General features: G+C 47.3%; 1 protein-coding gene across 2 annotated transcripts in view; it reads left to right on the top strand.

Annotated features, from left to right (window-relative positions):
- LOC123753078 (origin recognition complex subunit 3-like) overlaps window positions 1-25,872 on the top strand; it is a 99,368-nt gene that overhangs the window by 4,477 nt on the left and 69,019 nt on the right. The window contains exons 2-5 of one of the 2 annotated variants that reach the window (XM_069339336.1): window positions 10,837-10,996; window positions 14,161-14,274; window positions 25,073-25,270; window positions 25,693-25,809. In XM_069339336.1, the coding sequence (XP_069195437.1) occupies window positions 10,837-10,996; window positions 14,161-14,274; window positions 25,073-25,270; window positions 25,693-25,809 (589 nt within the window). The remainder of the gene's footprint in view (window positions 1-10,836; window positions 10,997-14,160; window positions 14,275-25,072; window positions 25,271-25,692; window positions 25,810-25,872) is intronic. The other variant, XM_069339337.1, reaches the window with a different exon arrangement.

Genomic DNA, 25,872 nt, shown 5'->3' with positions numbered 1-25,872 from the left:
CCAAATGGAGCTGGATCGCCGACCCTCGGGCAACTCGAATCCTCCAAAGAGCAAACCACACCGCCGCGAACTCCTGCACAGTGCTGTGGGCCCGATGGAAGAACGGACCCCACCGACCCTGGCCGGCACAGTGAGCACTGGTCACAAAGCCCCAGCCGAGAGACGATGTGTCCGTGAACACATAGAGCGAGGGCTCGGGTAGGCGCCATGGCACTGAACCCCGAAAAACCCGAAGAGGAAGCCGGTGACGCAGCAACCGACGCAAAGCCCCCAGGGTCCGAACCCAGCGATCGCGAGAGAGGCGGAAGGGACGTCCCTGAAGGAACCAGAACAGCCGACGAAGCCAAACCTGACCCAGTGGGTAGACCAGCATCGTGAAGTTCAGGCTCCCGCACAGACCCTCGAGCCCCCCCAGAAACAGGCACAAGCGGGACCACAGCTGTAGAAGAGACTCCGGAGGAAGAGACAAGGAAGCGGTCCAAGAGTCCCACACAAGGCCCAGCCAGGTCCGAACCTGGGAGGGAACCAGATGGGACTTCCTCCAGTTCACCAAGAACCCGAACCCGGCGAGCTGAGAAAGAACCAGATCCCTGACTAGCAGACAAGCGGATTGGCTGGGAGCCCAAACCAGGTAGGTATTATAGTGTTTGTTGGTGTCGTTTTCGTCGTTGATCCTTCTCTACAGACAACCCAACCCACAACTCGGTAGAGTGCTTATACCTCACTAAGAGATCACACTAGGCGCTTCTGGCTCTTGGAGAGGGGCTCAACGTCACACGTTTAGGGGATGCGGCTCCAACACTTAGCCTCGTTGTCATGTGCACACACCCACTCGAGCCGCTGTGACTCCCCACTCTCTCCTTAGGTGATATGATCTCCTCAATCACCTTTTGACTTATTAGTATTACCTTCTACCCTGTCCACAGCAGTGGTACTTGGTTCTTTCTCTCTCTCTCTCTCTCTCTCTCTCTCTCTTCTTCTGTACTATATCATGGGAAGCCTCACTAGGACAAGGGCAAACACCAGCAAATTGGAATACATTTACCGGACAAGGCACATACACAATACATACACACATATAATAACAATGAATCCTATACTCTATACTATTACAATCAGGTTGCACTCCAACACCATCAGAACTCTATCATTAGCTTATCAAGTGGTATCCTATCTCCTGGTTCACCACCTGATACTATCAACCTCCTCAAGTAGATCAAGTCTACATACACTGTTGTACTATCAACAAGAGAAATATATATGTATCTATAAACGTGTACAAGGAAAATCAGCATGTGAATGCAATAACATATATCAGTATAAATGTTCCTTGATACACAACAATGATCAATCGATCACTCTATCAGTCCTAGAACACATACATCTGTAGGTAATCCAGCCTACGACTGTAACTCTAAACTTCAGTATAAAACACTCCTTGACATAAGAATGCAAACAATCACTCACCTCTCACTGCGTCTTGCACACTAATGACAACCAAACACTATCAACTCCCTACAAGTAATCCACCAGAACTTCCCTTCCACCTCTGGAAGTTCACTACCCTGATATCTTTAGGTTCTTCCGGGCTTCACTACCAGGATCCTCTGCAGCTCCTCCAGGCTGCTATCATGCAGTTTCCTTGAGCAACTGCGGTGCTTCACCCTTCTGCTAGGGTCCTCCACAGCTCTCTTGGCTGCTACACCATGAAGTTTCCTCGAGCAACTATGGTGCTTCACCACCTCTACAGAAGCACGTTACACTCCTCTTCACTGCTTCTCCTCACAGCTCGAGGTCCTCGCCTCCACTACCTTGGAGTCTCATCAACTACTTCATCTGTGCTGGCTTCGAAGTTCTCAGCAACTTCTTCCCCAAAGACAAACCTGCAACCCATCGACACTCCAATAAAAATGTTTCCCCTTTAACACATAAACAAAAATAATCACACAATATGTTTGCCTTAAACCTCTATCTGTCCTCTACGTACTGTAAGAGTGGACTCCCCCGTTGGGCGGTTCCATGCTTCACCTTGCCCGGTGGGCCTCCTCACTAAGGGAGGGTCCTCCGCCGTCAGGAGCCGGGCTCCCTCAGTTGCCTGCCAGCGCTCAGAGGAGACGGATGTCGCTCCGTGTTCCTCCCTCTTCACTCTCTTATTTCAGGCCTTCTGCCTTATTAAAACATGTCTAACTTATAAATAAACATTGCTACTGTCGCTGGGCACACGACCAACTACAAGCAATCACTATGAACTGGCGTATATCGTGCTTACCACAGATTATCTGGTCGAGGGCGCTCCTCCCTCTGACGAAGCCTGGTCAGGGCGATTCCACAGCCCACGAAAATGTCTCTGGGCGGCTTAATACTCTCCTCGTCGACCAGGACTTGAGACCACAACGTTCCCAGCTCGATTCTACAGCTGGCACGTCTACACACTTTTCTTCTCTTGGAGATATATCACTAGGGATTCCTTTCTGACGGGAGCTCAAACGGAGCGCGGCTTTCCCCCTGCGATGTCTGGCCTCAAGTGAGGTCAAAGCCCTCCAGAAGCGATACTCACGCCTCCAGCAAAATGTCCACATCTCCTAGCCAGTCATTTATCTGTTTTCTTCTTCACTGCCCATAATCTTAAATTGTTCATCATATCCAACCAGCTATTTTGCATCTGTGTTATCGCCTCTATATATCCTAGACCATCTGGTTAGGTCAGGCTTGCTGAATAACTCTCAAGGGGGAGACTCGTTTCTCCTGCAGGCTGAGATCATAACATAGGGCAACACCCGAACACCTAACAGACGCAGACGGGTCACCACGACCCGTGTGAGGCGTGTGAAAATGCGAGGTGCCAGGTTCAAGCCGAACAGAAGACAACGAAAGTGGTAAGCACGAAGCCCCCACAACAAAACCAAGCCAGTCCCTGAACCCCGGATAAATCGGGACGTGCCAATAAGCATCCTGGAGGTCCAGGGACACCATCCAAGCACCTGGCTCCAACAGGAGTCGAACCTGGGACAGAGTGGTCATCCGAAAGGAGGAGCAATGAACCCAGGGGTTCAGACGGGACAAGTCCAGAATGAACCACAGGTCCGCGCAGTCCCATTACGGGACTGGAAACAGACGGGAAACCCATCTGAGGGATGTCGTCGTTTCGACCATGCCCAAGCGAACCCACTCCAAGATGACCTGACAGAGCGCAGGAGAAGAAGCCTGCCCTGCCAGCCCCAAACACCCCGCAGGGGGAGGGGCCACCCAATGCCACCGGAGGCAGTGCGAAACGACCCGTAACGCCAACAAATCGTGGGACCAGGTGTGAGCGAACAGCGCAAGCCTCCCCCCCATCGCCCCGTCAATGGGGTGAACCGCGAAAGGGCTGGCGCCCCTTACGAGACCCAGAACCTCGCACAGAGCGAACACCAAGCCAACCAGACGACAGCAGGTCCAAAGGAGGTGCCGAACCCGAACCTGACACCATTGGCCTACCACGACAAGAGCAACCCCGAGCCTTGGCATGACCCTTCTGGGAAGGCCCACCACGGGACCCCGGAGAACCAGCAAGTTCGACATCAGACGGCAAGAAGTTGAAGCAGCCTTAATAAACTACGCAACGGCTGAAGTCTCAAACAAGAGGGGGCAAAAATGGGACGAATGCCTAAGAGCCAAGGCCCAAGCAGATTCCACAGAGGAGGCAAGTGCCGCCTGCCGACACGCGAGCCGAGAGGCATAAAACAGAGCCACCACATCCCGAAAGATCGGCACGAAAAGCTTCAGCATGGCAGCCGACGAGTGAGCTGCCGAGGCCATGGCGCCAAGCCCCAGAACAGCCCCAAGCGCCCCCAAATCCTCCGTGAGCCAGTCAGAAGACAGCTCCAGAAAGGAAAAAAAGCACAAGGCCACAACTAAAAGGCCCGAGAGCGCAAAGTCCTCCACCACCTGCGCTGCCGAAAGGAGGGGAACCTGTACATGAAGCTGAACGACACCAACATCCCGGGGAAGGGCAGGAGCAAACAAGTACTCATTGAGGTGCTCAAGGTCGCCCCCCAGAAAAACCTGAAGCACCATCGAAGCCTCCCGCCACTCAAGTGTGCGGGAACGGCAGAAGGAGTGCTAATCCTCCGAGGCAAAGACAGGACAGTCCGCCAGCCAGGACGACTCCGGAACCTCGTAACGGAGCCAGAAAGGGAATGAAGTCCCAAACCTGAAAGTCGAGGGATCCATTGCCAAGGCATATTCCGGGTTACGCAAGAGGTTTGCCGCAATAGCCGCCCGCACAGCAGCAGGTTGGATGCGATAAGCCGAAAACCTCCGGAAAGACGGATCCGAAGCCCCTGGGGAACACGGAACCGAACCAGGGGAGGGGCAGACACCAAATCCAACTCGTATGCAGAGGGGGGGGGGGAGGAAAGAAAACCCCACTCCTTGCAACAGTAAGCCCCGCTCAGAGGGTACAAAAACCCAGGCGAGGTCCAGCGGGGCCCAAGGCCGCCAAGTCAGCCCCTCCCCAGCCCCAGGGTCCTCTCCAACAGGACCCGGGGCCGAGTCCTCCCCCCAAGCACCAACCCCACTAGACAAGGCCGGCACAGCCGTAGAAGCCGGATAGAATGAGGCCCACTGGTCAGACCCAGAGGCTTCGGCCGGGGGAGGAGACTCGAATGCCTCCGTCGCCACACTGGAAGGGGCATCCCCCGAGGCTGCCCGAGTCTCAAGACCAACTAACCCCTGCCCCGACTCTGAAACCCTCAGACGTTTTGGGGCTGGAAGCAGGGGACGGCGACTAGAACGCACAACAGGAGGTGCGGACTGAACCAGGGTTGAAGCGACCCCCACCCCCAAGTCCGGGTCCCTATAAGCAAAACGGGGCAGCCGCGGGGCATCCTGGTGAACAACTAACCTAGCGAGTTGCAACAACCGAAACCTAGAATGCAACGCCTGTGCAGCCTGTACCCCGAAGATCATCATCCATAAACTGGGTAAATTGAGTCACCAGCAAACAACAGTACTCACAGAAATTTTGTGTACTTTTTGTACTTTTGAAAGAAATTTTGAAAAAGGGATTGCAGACAAATGTAAAACAGAACCAGGTCTATTTTATAAATTCATAAACAACAAATTGCAGGTAAAGGATAATATTCAGAGGTTGAAAATGGGAAACAGATTCACGGAAGATGAAAAGGAAATGTGTGAAACACTAAACGAAAAGTTCCAAAGTGTGTTTGTACAAAATGAAATCTTTAGGGAACCAGATACAATAAGAATTCCAGAGAACAACATAGAGCACAGAGGTGACTAGAGACGAAGTGGAAAAAATGCTCAAGGAGCTCGGTAAGAACAAAGCAGCTGGCCCAGATGGCGTTTCACCATGGGTTCTGAGAGAATGTGCATCTGAGCTCAGCATTCCACTTCACCTGATCTTTCAGGCATCTCTGTGTACAGGAATCGTAGCAGACGTGTGGAAACAGGCTAACATAGTTCCAATCTACAAAAGTGGCAGCAGGGAAGACCCCCTCAATTATAGTCCTGTATCATTGACAAGTGTAATAGTGAAAGTATTGGAAAAACTAATCAAAACTAAATGGGTAGAACACCTAGAGAGAAATGATATAATATCAGACAGACAGTATGGTTTTCGATCTGTAAGATCCTGTGTATCGAATTTACTCAGTTTCTATGATCGAGCCACAGAGATATTACAGGAAAGAGATGGTTGGGTTGACTGCATCTATCTGGACCTAAAAAAGGCTTTCGACAGAGTTCCACATAAGAGGTTGTTCTGGAAACTGGAAAATATTGGAGGGGTGACAGGTAAGCTTCTATCATGGATGAAAAATTTTCTGACTGATAGAAAAATGAGGGCAGTAATCAGAGGCAATGTATCGGACTGGAGAAATATCACAAGTGGAGTACCACAGGTTTCAGTTCTTGCACCAGTGATGTTTATTGTCTACATAAATGATCTACCAGTTGGTATACAGAATTATATGAACATGTTTGCTGATGATGCTAAGATAATAGGAAGGATAAGAAATTTAGATGATTGTCATGCCCTTCAAGAAGACCTGGACAAAATAAGTAGATAGAGCAGCACTTGGCAAATGGAATTTAATGTTAATAAATGTCATGTTATGGAATGTGGAATAGGAGAACATAGACCCCACGCTACCTATATATTATGTGAGAAATCTTTAAAGAATTCTGATAAAGAAAGAGATCTAGGGGTGGTTCTAGATAGAAAACTATCACTTGAGGACCACATAAAGAATATTGTGCAAGGAGCCTATGCTATGCTTTCTAACTTCAGAATTGCATTTAAATACATGGATGGTGATATACTAAAGAAATTGTTCATGACTTTTGTTAGGCCAAAGCTAGAATATGCAGCTGTTGTGTGGTGCCCATATCTTAAGAAGCACATCAACAAACTGGAAAAGGTGCAAAGACATGCTACTAAGTGGCTCCCAGAACTGAAGGGTAAGAGCTACGAGGAGAGGTTAGAAGCATTAAACATGCCAAAACTAGAAGACAGAAGAAAAACAGGTGATATGATCACTACATACAAAATAGTAACAGGAATTGATAAAATCGACAGGGAAGATTTCCTGAGACCTGGCACTTCAAGAACAAGAGGTCATAGATTTAAACTAGCTAAACACAGATGCCAAAGAAATATAAGAAAATTCACCTTCGCAAATAGAGTGGTAGACGGTTGGAACAAGTTAAGTGAGAAGGTGGTGGAGGCCAAGCCCGTCAGTAGTTTCAAAGCGTTATATGACAAAGAGTGCTGGGAAGACGGGACACCACGAGCGTAGCTCTCATCCTGTAACTACACTTAGGTAATTACACTTGGGTAATTACAGGACTCAGGGTCGAAAGTGTCACCGACCCAACAGGCTGCATGACGGAGGCAAAAACAGTGAGGTTCGCCCTGAGACAAGGGGACCGAACAACCCTCAAACTCGCACGAAGCGAGGGGGGGAAGACCCCGGGGCCATATTCATCAGACACATGCGTCCCCTAGGGGATTCCCAGGGTCCTGAGCGTTTACTTGAAGAGGACTTGCGCTCAGGTAAACCCAGGCAGGGTATTGTTAACCGGCGCCCAAAACTACCAAACAAACTGTCTAAAGCTGAACCCCATGGACGTGTACAATCACGGGGACCAAGCAGGGGGCACCACCAAGTATCAGGGTGAGGCCAAACACCAGTGGTAATTAGGGCAGAACCCCCCACCAAGGCAAAAACAAAAAGAATAACAAAACTCCGCAAGAGGACAACATACCCCAAGGAACAGAGCCGGCTGCTGTGATAGGTAACAACTAGCTGCACAGCACCCTGCGCCCCTACCAGTGTGAAAACTGCCTCTTACCCTAAGGTAAACTAGGGGAGACAAAACTCCTAAGTACCTAAAGAGCGGCCGAGAAACTGAGCAGTAAAACAGACACACAGAGGCAGACCCCGAGGAATTTGTGGAGGGTAACCCCAAGCTCCTAGGGCAGTACTTACAAGGCACCTAGGGAAGGGAACCCTAGGCGCATGCAGCCCGAGTACTGAGGAATAACTCCTGGCTCTTGCACCCCTGGAGAACAGCAGCCACACACAAGGTACAGCGCCGCATAAAGACCGGAGCCAGAGCACACAACCGAGCCGATAGCTTCAGCCTCAAGAACTGAGGTGTGGATTGCCGGCGCGGTAGGTCTGAGGCTCCCCATTCTCCCTCCCAGGGAGGGGGGGGGGGGGCTGCGCAGACAGCGGCGCGACGACGAATGACGTCATACTACTTTGCTTGTTTTTGTTTGGGGAGTTCTATCCACTCGTTCGGCTTTTGGTTGCAATTTTCACCAGAATAGGGGTTTGTTTTGGGACGCCTACCTTTCTGGGTGCCTAACCCGGTCGATGGCAGACATAGAATGCTTCCAATTACATGGGGGGTTTCTATAGGCCATTGCTCCCCTTGCCTCTCTAGAGGGGGCCAGGTTCTGGCTCGTGGTCCCCGGTAGGCCCATAAGAACTCCATACACATGACTGATGCCAAAGTCTGACATTAGCATATCAGCCTAGTAAGCTCCGGGGAGCCGTAGGGGCTCCCCACAGAAAAAAATTATAACTCCAAATGTATAAAATTTTTGAAAAATCCATTCTGATGGGATTGTAGAACAGACAGTTGAGCACACAGTGTTAAAATAGTGAGAATCAGTTAATAACTGGAATTTTAGAAGCCACTCAAAGTTGAAACTCTAGTTTCAGAGATAATTGAAGTTGAAGTTATCAACAATGAATAAAGGTAGTTTTAATTCGTTAATTTAATTGTATGTTTTAATAAACATTGTTTGGCTTTCATACTGGAATATGTGAAAGTTGTAGGTCATTATGTGTTGAAATGAAGTCAAGAAAAAATAACCCCCAAAAACACAATATATAGGGATAATTATAATAATTATAATGAGTTAGGGGATATATTTAGGATATACTTTATATAAGTGAAAGAATCCTAATCTGGTCCCTAATCATCAAAACAACCTAAACCTAAAGAGACAAAGAAAATAGAGTTTGAAATCAGAGAAAAAATCAGCCAAAAAATTAAAAGTCCCAAGTTTTGTAAGTTGTGACTGATTTATTTGTGGATCAATTTCATTCTATCTTCACATAGTTATGAAGTCATAAGCATTCTTCAGGATGTAAAGGTTACAACAATATCAGATAATAAATATAGGAGAAAAAAAAACAACTAGAAATCTTAAAAAAATAATTCCCCTAAAAAAATATTTTTGGGACATTGATGAACGTAACATATATTAACATTGGCCAATGTGTTTATATGATATATAAGAAAATAGAGCATATTAACTTAGTTATTGATTATTATCTGTGTTATTATGTATTACTCAGCAAAGCTATAAAGGCACCAGCTGCATACCCACTTTGTGGACACTTCTTACTACTGTTGTTCTTCATTGAGCGTCGGACAGGTGCTTGCATCTCTTTATTACTGCATAATCCTTCAGTTCCAGCTATTAGCAGCTCTTCTCCTTATCAATAAAACTTTCTTATTTTTCAAAAATTTGTCTAAAATCAATTTCTGAAAATATTTTGATGAAAGTTTCACGACACTGAAGCCAATAAGTTGGAGATTTGTTAAAAATTTGTAAGTTATTTTTACATAATTTGAATATTTTTCGCTATTATGCCCCCATATTTGCTGAAATATGTGCGGTCTAAGAGGTTAAGGGTTAAAATAAGATATTTTCATAATGGCATCTACAGAGGACCACTTGCTTTGTAAATCACTTGGGGACGAGACCCGTCGGTTACCATGTAAGTTCGTAAACGAGAAATATAAGAACAAAAATAAGTGAGAAATGTAGGGAACAAATCAGGAGGAAAAAATTGACAGGTTCATAGCATAGATGGGACAATATTTTGTTTGTACTCACCAATAAAAGAAGTTGTGATCTACTTGTTATGTTGATGATCAATGATGATGAAGCGTAATTATTTACATGGAAGAGGTGGTGGTGGATGTTGATGGTGTTGGGTTGACTGAAGTGGAGAATAATAGTGATAAAGTAACCTCAGATGTTGATGCATTTGGGTCAACATGTGATGAGTCAGGTGCCAGTGAGGCAATGCCAGTTTTCTTGGAAATCTTTGCAAAAGATTCTTTAATTGACATTTGTTTCATTCTCTTTGATCTTGTTTTAAAAAACTTCATATACAAATTGTACTGGTCTTTCAGTCACAAGTCAAAGTCATTTACATTATCTTATGTTTTTCGTTTCATTATGCTCGTCTTATGTTGTTTTTCAACATATGGTAATGTTGCTCGTCTCATTACATTTTTCGTTTCGTTTCTCATGTTGTGTTGCACGTATCATTATGTCTCTAGTTATTTTATGTTGATGGTCTCATTGATGAAACTCATTATGTCTCTCATGGTGTTATGTTGCTCGTTTACTTATATTTGTCGTGGGGGTTATGTTGCTCATCAGTCAGGCATTCACAGTCATAAGTCATAACTGGTCCAAGGCTGTTAGGCAAACACAGTTGTGGTAGCAACCAGTTACAGTTTGTAAACAACATGAGTCTGATGTTTACAGAGCACCAACATTATGTACTCTCACAATTCCAGTGTACATTCTTGTATAAAAGTAAGTCTGTGCAATCAGTCAGTCAGTCAATCAGAGCAGTCAGTCAGTCAGTCAGGGCAGTCTGTCTCCAAGGCCACCATCTGGTAGGAAGGTAGCCGAGAATTTGAACCGTGTTATTACCCATCTTCATGCGCCTGGAGGGGTGGGGGATATTTCTGGGATGGTCCGGTGTGAGGATGGGGAGGGGTGTAGGATGTAGCGGAGATGGGGGAAGCTGAGAGGATGTGGCATGATCACAGCCAGTCTGTGACAGTCCACCTGTCTGCCCGCCTGCCCGAGCACACCCAAGCTTGCCTACCTGCCCAAACCCACCCAAGCCCGCCTACCTACCCGAACCCACCCAGGCCCACCTAAAAAGGCCGCCTACCCACCAGAACCCACCCAAGCCCGTCTACCCGCTCAAGCCCACCCAAGCCCACCCAAGCCCACCTACCCACCTACTAGAGTGGTGGCCCCTGACATGTACAGTGGGCAAACTAGGCTATCTTCCGCCCACTAACCCACCACCCCGGGCAGGTGTGAGGCCTGGTGGACTGCTTCCTCAATTCCCGAACTTAGTTCGGGCAGCGTGAAACCCCAACCCCGATCATGAAACTGGAACTTTCGGATAACTTAAGTTTGCAAACCAAGTGGTCCTCTGTATTTCTGAATGTTTTAAAGGTTATTAATAATTAATATTACCCATTTTCTGTGTGTTTCAGTGGACATCGGTGTAGTTTACCCATTGTGTTTGTGTTCGGTGTGTCAACAACTCCTGCTGCTGTTCATCGCAGTTTATCACAAGATGCCTCTGCTTGTGTTGCTATGGAAACTTTTCAAGCTCAACCCTCCACTCATTATCTTAATTATGTCATTGAAAAGGTTGGTTTGTAACAAAAATTATTACACTGTTCTGGTATGCTGGATATGAGGTTATCTCGAGATGATTTCGGGGCTTAGCGTCCCCGCGGCCTTTTCCTCGACCAGGCCTCCTTTTGGTTACACATCCCGCAAGTAGCAGCCAGTACCAGCTATCTTACTCCTAGGTACCTGTTTACTGCTAGGTGAACAGATGCATCAGGGTGAAAGAATCTGCCCATTTGTTTCTGCCTCCACCGGGGGATCAATCCTGGAACCTTAGGACTATGAATCCTGAGCGTTGTCCACTCAGCCGTCAGGCTCCCCCCAAGCAAGAGAGTTTACACTGTGGTTAAATAAAGGTGAAACAGTGCAAAATAAAAATATTTCTGGAGTGGCTCCCTCAGTTGCTCTTCTGAGCCTAATACTGATACACTGTGTACAGTCTGGTATGATAGGTTCCTATAATGACATGTTGTTCACTGGGGACAGGGCCTTTTCTAGCCCATCTGGTTCCCTCCAAGGGGGTCACTCACTCTTCGCTGAGGTGAACCATTCTGCTAATAAGGAAGAGAAGTGCAAGAACACTAGTTTTCTCAGTGTAATGTGTGGCAAGAAGCAAATCACCAAATGGAAACACTTAATTGCCTCCCTCCACCACTAACATTTGCCAACACGACCAACATTGGTGCTGGTGAAGCAGAATCTTCACTTCAATTTCTAGGGCGTATTTAGAAAGTTTTGATTCTGATTGATTCTGGACGTTAATTCCAAATTAAGTGTCCACCCTTCTCTTGAAAGCATGTCCATGCACAGACTACCCATACTTTAGATGTTTTATATGTGTCTACTTACTCAAGTACTCATCTAGTTGTGCTTGTGGGGGGTTGAGCTTCATTTCTTTGGTTCCGCCTTTCAACTGTGTATGGAGTCTGCCTCCACCACATCACTGCCTAATGCATTCCATCTGTTAGCTACCCTGACACTGAAATTTTTTTTCTAATGTCTCTGTGGCTCATTTGGGAACTCGGTTTCCACCTATGTCCCCTTGTTCATGTTCCACTCATACTAAATAATTTGTTTTTGTCCACCCACCCACCCTGTCAATTCTTTTGAAAATTTTGTAGGTTGTGATCATATCTCCCCCTAGCTCTTTTGTCGTTCAGGAACATGAGGTTTAGTTTGTCGCTTTGGGTCAGCGGTTGCAGCCAGTTGTCTCGACTTTGCGTTGAGGAGCAAAGATCGACCACCTCTCGGGTAAATCCCTCTTGTTTTGTCTTTGGGTAAGTAGCTCTGGGGAGCCGAAGGGGCTTTCCCCAGAAAATCAACGTTGAATGTAATGAAACGCCGGTTTCTGGGTGAGATTGGGAGGCTCCCCAGCATCCCTCCCTCCCTCCGGTGGTGTTTTATTTGCGGTTTTTGACATCCAGCCTCAGAACTGCAGGGTGGATAGCCAGTGTGGGGGGTCTGTGACGTGGTGACATCATGCTTGTTTGCTCGTTTTCATTTGGGGAATTCTGTCCACTAGTTCAGCTTTCAGTAGCAATATTTTAACCAGACTTGGGAGTTTGTTTTGTGGTGCTTACCTTCCTGGGTGCCTGACCCGGTCGATGGCAGACATAGAATGCTTCCAACCACATGGGGGGTTTCTATAGACCATACCTCCTTGTGCTTCTCTGAGGGGGGGGGGGCCGAGATTCTGGCTCGTGGTCCCCGGTAGGCCTAAAACTCCATGCTCATTGATTGATACCAGGGTCTAGTACATTCATATCAGCCCGGTTAGCTCCGGGGAGCCTCCAAGTGTCACCCAGAAACTGGCGTTTCATTACATTCAACGCTGGTTTTCTGGGAAAAGCCCTTCGGCTTTCCCCCCAAGTTGTCGCCCCTTCGGCTTTCCCCCCCCCCCCCCTTAGTTGTCGCCCCTAATTGGACACTAATCTGGTTCTGGTTTGAAAACCTGCATCCTTATGTAAAGTTCTTAACACATTTTTATTTTCATACTTCAAGAGTGTTCCTCTCAATCCTACACATTATATTATAGCAAGTATATTATGTAAGTAATATACTTTTCCATATTCTCATTAACTTATGTGCAGATATGGGTCTGTAATTATATGAAACATATCTCTTAAGTTATCACATTCCTAGAAGTCCTCCACTAATTACAGTTCCCAACCTGCTAGATGATGGTCAGGTAAAGTGGAGGCTTGTGATATAAGCTTCGAGAGCACATCAGTCAGTCAGTCTTAACTCTAAGATGTGAGATACCACACACCTTCAACATTCACCAACAACAATGTAACACGACGTGTCCAGTTCCTACCCTCACAAAACACTTCAGCCTCGATACAGAGCAGACAGCCAGACTCCGGCCACATCGAACTACCACACTCTCGGCCCGCACCCGAGCTCTTCGCCTCCGCTTGTATTCAGAGCGCCGTTCTCTACACACACATCCCGCATCCCAACCCTCCACCCCCGGCCTCACTCAGCTCTCTGCCCTGCTCCAGACTTTGTCTCATCTACTACAACACTTCACTACACAGCCAACAAACTGATGGCTGTAACCAAGACTATATCAAACACTAAACTCTGTGTGTCTAATCAATCAAATATGTACACATAAACAAACATTACAATATGTTTAGCATTCTCCAGGGAACTAGCTCCAGGAAGCCATCAGGATGTCACTAGAAAGATGCATTTCATCATGCTCAACACTAAATTTGTCTTCCAAATATGGAATGATTACCCCATTTGTTTATGCATGCTGTCACTATAAATATGAATCATTGTGTATCCTCCCCCTCCCCTCCAAAACAACCTAGCATTGAATGTAAGGAAATGCCAGTATCTGAGTGAGTCCCGGATGCTCCCTGAAGTCATCGTACACTGTTCAGTGCCATACTACTTAGTACCACCAGTTGTGGATGGCTCACATATGGCTGCCCATCATTCTTATGGTCCCCCATAGGCAAATAGAGTTCTGCAAGTGATGGCACTAAGTAGTATGGCACTGATCAGTGTGTGATGGCTTCAGGGAGTCGACAGGGCTTCTCACAGAAAATAAACATTGATCCCTCAAGATGTAGATAATTTGAAAGCTTATTTGAGGTGCTTCATATTGCATGCCTAATTATTTGATTAAATTGAAATTTAACTGAAAATTTACTTACTATTTCTTTCAGGTTTTGATGTCAGAAAAAGTGCCATTCCATGTTGGAGGAAGACCTTTTAAACTACTCCTAGATATTTTCCTCTACAATGACCTCTCTGTTAAAAATTTCATTAAAGGGCTTAAAGTAAGTTCTTCATAGTATTCTATATTTCTATATTTCTTAGTAGTTTCCTGCTGTAACAATTTGAAAGCAACCAACGCTTGGGATCACACAAGAATCTGGCGCACTCAGAGGGGAGCCTGGGGGATCAGGGATTACTATAGAACCAAGTAACAGACCACCAAAAAAAATAAGGTTTAATATAATGAAATGCCTTTGTCTGGTGGCTCCCTGAAGCTATCTTACTGAAAATGCACCTATCCTACTTGGTCCCATCAGTTGCGGGAGTTGTGTTTGGCCTACTGAGGACCAGAGCGAGAACCTGGCCCCCTCAAAGAGGGGCAAGGAGCAAGTGACATTTTGTCACCCCACTGGGAAAGCATCCAGAAAGTCAGTAAAGCATTATGGATAACTGCAAGGTTCACAGAAAGAAAATTCAAAGGAGAAAAACAACTCTGAACAATTCAAAACCATGATCAAAACATTCTAAACTAGCTCAGAATTGTTAGTGTCGATTACCACTACAGAGGTAACCTCCTCGGTAACCTCAGAGGTTGCCGAGGAGTTTAACTTATACATAGAAGAGGGATATGAAAAAAGTCCCTCAGCCACCAAAGTCGAAGAGTAAGGTCGAAAGGAACTCAAGGAATTTTATTGAGCTAACCCCCCCCCCTCTCTCTCCCAAATCCTAGGTGGATTCCATGAAGGCCCTGGGGCAGAACAGTAGTCTTTGCCTAGTGCTTGAGATAGATATGTATCCTCCCAAGGAGCAAGAACAGAGTAGGGAAGTGGTTGGGAAAACTGAATTCCTGAAGGGACGAGGCTGCTTATCTGCCTCTGCTCTGGAAAAGGAAGGGACCATCCCCAGAAAAGGCCGTGCTACACCCCGAGCTAAACCCTGCTCCAAATCCAAAACCCTCAGATGATTCAGAGTGGTAATTGGGGAGGGATGGAGGTGGGGGGGGGGGAAGAAGAACAGAAGTATGACAAACCACTCCCACAGGAAGGAAGAGGAAGTGTGGACAAAACCAAGGTGGAAGTCACCAACATCTCCAATTACAGGTTCCTAAACAGTACTGTACTAGCCAACTCCAGGGCATCTCATCAAGCATGCCATGAACCATGAATGCTGAACATGGGGAAACCTATCCCACAAAATGGTGTAGCTACCTGATAAGCCTCTACTTCAGAAGATAAAATAGAGACTCTTTGGGGGCACAAACAGCACAGAACTTGGGATCGTAGGTGTCACTGACCCAACAGTCAGCATAGTGGAGGCAGAAAGAATGATCATTGCAATGTAGCAAAGTCAGTGAACACACCTCAAACTCACAAGTAGTGAGAGTGGTCTTGATGGGCAGATCCATAATGAGGAAGCACGGCCAAAACTCGCAGGGAAATTACTAGGGGTCTGAAAGCAATAAGCCAAACAGGACACGCAGACACTGAGGATGGTCACTGGGAGAACAGTCAGAATGCAGCGACAAAAACTAGGCTGGGCAGAGTGGCTGTGACATGCTGTATCAACAAGTGTGTGAACCCCAAAATAAATGTCCCAACCTTGGATCTAAACAGGAGTTAAAAACTTTTGAACTACCCGAGGTAAGACCTCTACCTTGGTGGCTTGGCCTCTAAAGGGCTATCTTGAGGTAACCTTGAGATGATTTCTGGGCTTAGCATCCTTGTGGCCCGGTCCTCGAACAGGCCTTCTTTTTGTTACATACCCCCAGGAAGCAGCCCGTAGCAGCTGTCTAACTCCCAGGTACCTATTTACTGCTAGGTGAACAGGTGCATCAGGATGAAAAAACTCTGCCCATTTGTTTCAGCCTCCACCGGGGATCGAACCCGGAACCTCAGAACTACAAATCCCGAGCGCTGTCCACTCAGCTCTCAGGCCCTACCCTAGGAGCCCCCTACTTAGGGGTATCTCCAACACTCCAGGAAAGTAATTCTGTCAGTGGAGGGGCAATGATAACGAGCACTTAGTGGGTGACGGTTGGAACAAGCTAAGTAAGAAGTGGGGGTGGAGGCCAAAAATGTCAGTAGTTTCAAAGCATTTAATGAGAAAGAGTGCTGGGAAGATGGGACACCACGAGCATAGCACTCATCCTGTAACTACACTTAGGTAATTACTTAGGAAAGTAGACCCTGAGTCCCATGCAGCTCAGAGCACAAAATGAACAAAGTCCACACAACAGGCCGGTTAAAAAATATGCCGTGAAACAAATAAAAAAATTCAAACAATAGAGAAACAAATGGTCCTCGCAGGACGAAGTTCAAGGATGGCCGGGAGTTAGAAGCACAGGGACCTGTCACTTCTGATGAAGACCCAGAAACACTACACCTGGTGTGTATAACACTTAGTCGGTGACAGTTGACATGGAAGGGTTTATGGAGGGAATACTGGGGCTCCAGGGCACCTGGGGGAGGGGTTATTGATAGTGATAGATTCAAACTACAATAGTTTCAAATATTTTGACAATATTGAATTGTTTGGGGAGTGGTTTGGCAGTTTCGAGGTTTCCTTTTTTTGTGATTTTTGTTGTTGCCTGTAATGTTTCACAGACCTTCTGGAGGCTTTTTCCGGTGCGGAGTGGCAGAATGTCACTCAATCTCTGCACCTCTATCAGGGGGGGGGGGGAGGTGCCAGGTTCTAGCTGTGGTCCCCCAGTAGGCCAAACAGTACTTCTGCAACTGATGTGATGTAGTAGCTAAGAACAATCTTAGTGGGATACTTTAGGGAGAGACTGTGGCCTCCCGCAGAAAGCCTATATGCTCCAAAACAAGCAGCTGCTTATAAAGATTGGTTATCCCGACGAAAATAAGGCAGACAATCGTTACCATGGCAAATCACAGCCTAGATACACCCACCCACATGGAACAGCCTGCTGATGAGGAGTGCAAATTTCTATCAGTTTTCCAGTGTATCTGTGCATATATCTTGCTGATAGAGCTACCTCAACTGATGCTCCAGCAGAGAATGACAGTGTATCTGTGCATATATCATGCTGATAGAGCTACCTCAACTGATGCTCCAGCAGAGAATGAGCTTAAGTAGCTTTAGCGACTGCATGTCCTGGGTGACCTCCTTTTTCCTTCACTGTGTGGCTGTAAGGTTAGGGTTAGTACTGTATCACCAAGATGCCTATCTGCTGATCTGAGAGTCAGGCAACCAATTACTTTCTCAAGATCTAAAGATCTTTTCTTGGTGGATGGGCATACCTTTGTCTGTCTTTAGATCTGAAACCTTCATTCAGTAACATACAAGTTATCTAGTTGTCCGCCTGGTTGTGCTTCCTGGGGTTGAGCTTGGCTCTTTTGTCCTGCCTCTTCCCTGTCGGTTCCCTGACATCTACTGGGCTCTGACATGTCTGCACTTACAGCTGTGTGTGGGGTCAGCCTACACCACTTCCCTTCCTCGTGCATTCCATTTGTTTACTACTCTGCCACTGGAATGTTTTTCCTTGCGTTTCCTTGGCTCCTTTGGGCGCTCCTTCCACCTGTGTTGCATGGTGCCTGTGCGCTTGTGTTCATTAATCTGTCTTCGTTGCTTGTACCTCTCGGTTCGGGTATTAGTCTGGTGGCGAACCTTTGCACCCTCTTCAGTTTGGTTTGTTGAGACAGGGCCTGCGACTCTGTGTTGTTGGCATGACTTGTTGGGACACGGTCTGCAGCTCTGTGGGTTGGTCGTTTGCCCTTTCGTTCCCGATTTGTTGGATGCCTTCTTCGTTCCTCATCTTCCTGCTTCGCTCTTGTCCCTGGCCACAGGAGCTGTTTTACTGCTTCTTCAATTTTTTCCTTCTCCTTGGCCACTTGTGCATAGGTGAGTTGCATATCTTCCTTGCACTGTTCTATTCCCTGTGTAACTTCCTCCATCTGTGCTGACAAAAGCTGTTTCTCCTGTTGAATATCCTTATCTAACCTATTGTAGTCATTTATGTTTAAATTTAATTTAACTTCTTCCATAGCTATTTTTAAGAGTTAATTTTCTTCCATGGCTTTGCAATTTATTTCCAATTGATTCTTATCCTTGCACAAGTCTTTCACTAAACCCTCAAGACACACAACTTTGCTATTTAAATGGTCATTACTTTCTTTCAATTTACTAATTATTTCTACATGAGAGATCACTATAGTATCTAATTTTACCAACTTGTTGTATAGACTGGTTATATCAATTCTTTCTTCATTGAATCCAGCAAAATCAAGATCTGTTTTGTATTTCCTCTTGCCGGCGGCCATCTTGAATGTTCTTCCCTGCACTGTAAACACTAGGGCAACTTTTTCTCATCCAATTTTTCACTTCCCTTGGCACATTTCTGTTATCTCACCTATTTTTCAAAAGCACTATACCCTTATGTTCTCTGGGACACCACTCACTATCATCATCCTGTACTACAATCCTTAGGATTGTTGAAATATGCTGGAGCTCCTCTTGTCTGCCTCTTGGGAAAGAACTTGGGATAAGACTGGTGTGGATCTCCCAGGTCGTCTGCCGTGTTATTGAGGCTAGCCAGCCAGCCAGCATTCTATCCCCGTGCCCATGACGTTCGTGGATTCGCTGCTCTTGCTGCCGTCTTGGCGGCATGTCCTGGGTGACATTCGGGCACGGGGCTTTTGGCGGTCGTACAGGGGCCTGGCTGCTCGATATCTTGTGGTCGTTCCCGTGCCCATTCGGGCCTGTGTCGTCTTGGGTTAGCAGTTGCAGCCAGTTGTCTCGACTTCGAGTTGGGGAGTGTGCGGCGACCGCCTCCCAGGTACGTCCCTCTTCTTTTCTCTGTGGGTAGTTAGCTCCAGGGGGCTGAAGGGGCTCCCTCCGGAAAACCAGCGTTGAATGTAATGAAACGCCATTTTCTGGGTGAGACCCGGAGGCTCCCCAGCATCCCTCCCTCCCTCCGGTCGGAAGTTTTTCGCATTTTTTGACATCCAGCCTCAGAACTGAGGGTGGATAGCCGGCGTGAGAGGTCTGGGGCTGCCCCTTCCCCCTCCCGGGGAGGGAGAAGCTGCGCAGACAGTGGCGCTGCGATGTGTGACGTCATGATCATTTGCTTGTTTCTTTTAGGGGAATTCTATCCACTTCTTCGGCTTGTGATAGCAATTTTCACCAGAATAGGGGTTTGTTTTGGGGTGCTTACCTTTCTGGGTGCCTGATCCGGTCAATGGCAGACATAGAGTGCTTCCAACCACACGGGGGTTTCTATAGGCCATTGCTCCCCTTGCCTCTCTGAGGGGGCCAGGTTCTGCTCGTGATCCCCGGTAGGCCTAAGAACTCCATGCACATGACTGATGCCAAAGTCTAACATTAGGATTTCAGCCTGGGATAGCTCCGGGGAGCCGACAGGGCTCCCCCCAGAAAATCATTTTTGCGAATCCATCTGAGAGTTGATCTTATTTGAGAGGAAATATTCATATTTTAAAGATAGTTTTTTGGCCGACACTCTCCTAATCGATGGGAACTGCGACCTTTTGAAGATCAATGTTAATTTTATCTAGATATTGTAATAAAAGAAGTTTATTACAGTATTTGTTACCGTATGACAGTTTTCTATTTCATCACGAAGACAAAAATATTAGCTACACTTTGGCATAAATATAACTGAAGCAAAGCAAAGATATGTGCATTTTTATAGTTGATGTCTAGCTCAGGGAGTGTGAAGCCCTGCACACAGCCAATCAATTGTGTACTTAATTTGCATATATGCTAATTAACCTTAAAGGTCTGTCAGAAGAAAGACGCATGTAGACTTTAATGTGATTACATTTCAACATATACTGAATTAGCTCTCTAGTCTAGACTATATGGAAAGGACAAACGGGGGGTCCGGGTGGGCCTGTCATACGGATCAAAGGACATTTCACCGGTAAAGTCCAAAAGTGAACGTTTCCAAAAGTGTTTATACCACAACCAACATAATTTGAATTTCCACACATTATTATTAGTGTTTGGGGCTGGGTGGATGGTTAGCTGCCTGACTGGTAGGTGGGCAGGCACGCAGGTAGGTGGGCAGGCACACAGGTAGGTGGGCAGGCACACAGGTAGGTGGGCAGGTTCACGTGGGTGGGTGGCCAGGCAGACTGGATGAGTTGATGGCAGGCAGATGGGCTTGGTAGTTGGCAGATGAGTGGGTAGGCAGTTGGGTGGGTGTGTGGGCAGGCAGGCCAACAGGCGGCCGAAAAACCGAACGGTAGAACGGACCAGCAGAGGCAGGTCCCGAGGAGCCTGTGGAAGGTGGCCCCAAGTCCCAAGGGCATTACTTACAGGGCACCTAGGGAAGGCAGCCCTAGGCGCATTCAGCCCGAGTACTGAAGATAATTCCTGGCTCTCAGACCCACAGAAAACAAACACCACACGCAAAGCACAGTGCTGTAGCGACACTGGAGCCAGAGCACACGACCATCGCCTATAGCATCAGCCTCAAGAACTGGGGTGTGGGTAGCCAGCGTGAAGGGTCTGGGGATCCCCCTTCTCCCTCCCAGGGAGGGGGGAGCTGCGCAGACAGCGGCACGGCGACGTGTGACGTCACACTAGTTTACTCGTTTTCTGTTGGGGAGTTCTGTCCACTAGTTCAGCTTTTGGAAGAAATTTTAGCCAGAATAGGAGTTTGTTTTGGGGCGCTTACCTTTCTGGGTGCCTGTTCCAGTCGATGGCAGACATAGAGTGCTTCCAACCACACGGGGGTTTCTATAGGCCATTGCTTCCCTTGCCTCTGAGGGGGCCAGGTTCTGGCTCGTGGTCCCCGGTAGGCCCTAGAACTCCATACACATGACTGATGCCAAAGTCTGACATTAGCATATCAGCCTGGTAGTTTGTTTTATTGAGCCCCTACGGGAAGCCGTAGGGGCTGCCCCAGAAAATGGTGTTTCATTACATTCAATGTTGTTGTTTTTTCATTTGTCTTATAGCAAAAGGTTCATTCGGTGTTCGGCAGGTAGGCTGCTCCATGTTTCTTAAAAAAAAAAAAAAAAAAAGTTGAAACAAATTGCAAAATGAACAAATGCCATAAAGGTTCGTTCAGTGTTTGTTGGGTACACTGCTCCATTATGACAATCTTTCTTTGTTTCAAATGTGTTCCATTTGTTTTGTATTTTTCATTTACGTCTCAATAATGGAGCAGCCTACCCTACAAACACTGAATGAACTTTTATGGCATTTATACATTTTGCAAATTGTTTCAACTGTTTTTTCTGGGGGAAGCCCCTACGGTTCCCCGGAGCTTACTAAGCTGATATGCTAATGTCAGATTTTGGCATCAGTCATGTGTATGGAGTTCTAGGGCCTACCGGAGACCACGAGCCAGAACCTGGCCCCCTCAGAGGCAAGGGGAGCAATGGCCTATAGAAACCCCCGTGTGGTTGAAAGCATTCTATGTCTGCCGTCGACCGGGTTAGGCACCCAGAAAGGTAAGCGTTCCAAAACAAACCTTGATTCTGGTGAAAATTGCAACCAAAAGCCGAATGAATGGATAGAACTCCTCAAACAAAAATGAGCAAACTAGTATGACGTCACCTGTCGCCGCACCGTCGTCTGCACAGCTCCCACCGCCACAGGAGGGGGAAGGGGGAGCCCCAGATCCCCCACGCCGGCGTTGCACACACTAATTCTCGAGGCTGATGTTTTAGGCAGCGGTTGTGTACTCTGGCTCCAGACTTTTGCAGAGCTTTGCTTTGTGTGTGACGTCTGTTCTCCAGGGTTGCGAGAGCCAGGAGTTCCTCTTCAGTACTCAGGCTGCATGCGCCTAGGGTTACCTTCCCTAGGTGCCCTGTAAGTACTACCCTTGGGGCTTGGGGTTACCTTCTACAAGTTCCTTGGGTCCTGCCTCTGCTGGGCTGTTTCAATGCTCGGTTTTTTGGCCTCCCTTTGGGTGCTTGGGTGTTTTGTCTCCCCTAGTTTACCTTAGGGTAAGAGGCAGTTTTGCACTGGTGGGGCGCAGGGTGCTGTGCAGCTTGATGTCACCAATCACAGCGGCCGGCTCTGTTGGGGTACGTTGTCCTCTTGCGGGGTTTTGTTTTTATTTTTATTTTTGCCTGGGTAGGGGGTTCTGCCCTACTTACCACTGGTGTTTGGCCTCATCCAGATGCTCGGTGGTGCCCCCTGCTAGGTCCCTGTGAGTGTACACGTCCCTGGGGTTCAGCTGTAGGCAGTTGTTTGGTAGTTTTGGGCGCCGGTTAGCCGTACCCTGCCTGGGCTTACCTGAGCATGAGTCCTCTTCAAGTAAACGCTCAGGATCCTGGGAATCCCCTAGGGATCGTGTGGGTGTGATGGATGTGACCCCGGAGTCCCCCCTTGCTTCATGCGAGTTTGAGGGTTGCTCGTCCCCTTGTCTCAGGGTGACCCTCACTGTTTTTTGCCTCCGTCGTGCAGTCTGTTGTGTCGGTGAGACTTTCAACCCAGAGTCCTGTGCGTTTTGCTGGTGACTCAATTTACCCAATCTTTGGATGATCATCTTCGGGTACAGGCAGCGCAAGCGTTGCATGCTAGGTTTCGGTTGCTGCAACCCTCTAGGTTGGTTGCTCACCCAGATGCCCCGCAGCTGCCCCGTTTTGCTTATCGGGACCCGGACATAGGGGAGAGGTCTCTTCGACCCTGGTTCAGTTCGCACCTCCTCATCCTTACCCTTCTGTTGTTCGTTCTGGTCCCCCCTCCCCTGCTTCCGGCCCCGAAACGTTTGAGGGTTTCGGGGTCGGGGCAGGGGCTAGTTGGTTTTGAGACTTGGGCAGCCTTGGGAAATGCCCCTTCTGGTGTGGCGACGGAGGCATTCGAGTCTCCTCCCCCAGCCAAAGCCTCCGGGACTGACCAGTGGGCCCCCTTCTTTCCGGCTTCGTCGGCTGCGCCGGCCTTGTCTGGTGGGGGCGACCTTGAGCACCTCATTGAGTGCTTGTTTGCTCCTGCCCTTCCCCAGGATGTTGGTGTCGTTCAGCTCCATGTGCCAATTCCCTCCCTTTCGGCGGCCCTGGTGGCTGAGGACTTGCGCGCCCAGAGCCTGTTGGCTTCAACCTTACGTTTCTTTTCCATCCTCGAGCTGTCTTCGGACTGGGTCTCGGAGGATGTGGGAGCGCTTGGGGCTGTAACTGGTTCTGGCGCCTTGGCCTCCGTGGCCCGCTCGTCGGCCGCCTTGTTGAAGCTTTTCTCGCCGATATTGCGGGATGCGGTTGCGCTGTTTTATGCTTCCCGGCTCGTGTGTCGGCAGGTGGTGCTTGCCTCCTTTGTGGAATCTGCATGGGTCTTGGCTCTTTGGATGTCTTCGCCATTTAGTCCTCTCCTGTTTGAGGCTTTGGCTGTTGCGTAGTATATTCAGCCTGCTTAGGCTTCTTGCTGTCCTATGTCAGACTTGTTGGTTCTCCGGGGATCCCATGGTGGGCCTTCCCGGAAGGGTCATGCCTGGGCTCAGGGTTCCTCTCGCCGTGTTAGGCCACTGGTGTCGAGTTCGGGTTCAGCCCCTCCTTTGGACCCGCTTTCGTCTGGTCGGTGCGGTGTTCACTCTGTGCGATGTTCTGGGTCTCGTAAGGGGCACCGGCCCTTTCGCGGTTCACCCCATTGACTGAGGGGGGGGAGGCTAGCACTGTTCGCTCGCGCCTGGTTCCACGATTCGTGGGCATTTCAGTTCGTTTCGCATGGCCTCCGGTGGCTTTGGGTGGCTCCACCTCCTTCAGGAGGTTCAGGGCTGGCAGGGCAGGCCTCTTTCCCTACGCTCTGTCGAGTCATCATGGAGTGGGTTCGCTTGGTGTGGTCGAAACGACGACGTCCCTCAGATGGGTTTCCCATCTATTTCCGGTCCCGAAACGGGACTGCGCGGACTTGAAGTTCATTCTGGACTTGTCCCGTCTGAACCTCTGGGTTCCATCGCCCCTCCTTTTGGAGGGGCGATGGAATTTGAATTTCCCTGAACCCAGGGAATTTGTTAATTTCCAATTTTGTAATTGGATGATGAAATACAGTTCTAAAGAAACTGTTTGTGACCTTTGTGAGATCAAAGCTGGGAAGGGTGCCCATATCTAAAGAAGCTTATCAATAAACAGGAAAAGGTGTAAAGGCATGCAACTAAATGGCTTCCAGAACTGAAATGCAAGAGCAACGTGGAGAGGTTAGAGGCATTAAATATGCCTAAGCTTGATGATAGAAGAAAAAGAGGCGATATGATCACTGCATACAAAATAGTAATAGAATTGACAAAATTGATAAAGAAGGTTTCTTGATACCTGGAACTTGAAGAACAAAAGGTCATAGAGTTGATCTAACTAAATAAAGCTGCAAAAAAATATTAGAAAATTCACTTTTGCAAACAGAGTGGTAGACAGTTGGAATAAGTAAAGTTAGAACGTTGTGGAGGTTAAAACCATCTGCAGTTTAAGAGAGATATTCTGTATATTCAAAGAGTTCTGGGCCCACCAAGAAATTGGCATTTCATTACACTCAACGCTTGTTTTATTATTCCACTCAAGATCTTGTATGTTAGCATGTTCCCTGTTTCTTCTTCCCTCTAAGGTTGCGAGGCTGAGCTCTCTCAATCTGTCCTCATAGCTGAAGCCTCTTTAATTCTGGTACTAATGTAGTTGCAAACCTCTCGCCTTGCTCAAGTTTCTGTTTATACTTGCCAAGGTGTGAGTTCCATGCTGGAGCTGGGAGTGCACCTGTGCCAACCAGGTGATTTCCATGTGTGTGAGCGTTGTCTGATCTCTTGTTACAAGATGTGGTCAATTTCTATAAGTACTGTAAATGTTTCAGATAACTATATTATTATAGTTGAAAAGCAATGCAGTGCCGACTCTGTGTTTAATTAAGTTCATAAATATTCGGTACGGTATATATCTTATGTTATTTCAGCTATGTATGATTCAACATTTCCTTGGTAACTCATCGGCCTTCTTATGCTGTCCTGCCTCTGAAAGAGCTTCACGTATAAAGGCCATGCCACCAGCTCAGTTAGACGTCATCCATAAATTACCGTCGTTCAGATCCTACGTTGAAAGCCGTCCTCCAAAGGAACAAACAGCTCTTCTCCTTGATGAAAAAACATCCAAGGTATGATGAACATTTATACTTTTCAGTGTGCAAAAAAAGAATTAATAGACTATATGCAGACTAGGAGTCACAATAACGTGGCTGAAATATGTTGACCAAACCACACACTAGAAAGTGAAGGGACGACGACGTTTCGGTCCGTCCTGGACCATTCTCAAGTCGATTGGCTAAGAGATCCTCATTTAGTGACAAATAGAAACTGTAACCCATCCCAGGTAATTAAACTGCTTAACTATTTCCATGAAGTCACCATTCACATATATTTTACTGGCAATTTCCTTCTCTCTCCCACACAATAACTTTATTAAGTCTGTTAAGTCTCCCAATGCAAACATTAATAAAATATATTTAATATTTAAAAATGCTGCAGTTTTGTTTTTTCTTTTATAAGTATTAGTTCTGATCAAAATTATTGTCTCTAGGCTGCAGTGCGCACGCTGATGAACGAACTGGACTCGTGGTATGGTCGTTTCTGCTGCCTTGTTAAAGTGGTCCATGCGCTCACAAGTTCACTACCAAGCACTCCTCTAGGTCGACAGGTAAGAATTGTGCATGACAGTCATTGAATATTCTTTAAAAATAATTCAGGCAAATTGTCAAAG

Source organism: Procambarus clarkii, chromosome 41 (genome assembly GCF_040958095.1).
Source record: "Procambarus clarkii isolate CNS0578487 chromosome 41, FALCON_Pclarkii_2.0, whole genome shotgun sequence".
NCBI classification, from domain to species: Eukaryota; Metazoa; Arthropoda; class Malacostraca; order Decapoda; family Cambaridae; genus Procambarus; species Procambarus clarkii.
The sequence above is the reverse complement of the archived record's forward strand: the minus strand, read 5'-3'. Positions and strand labels throughout refer to the sequence as shown.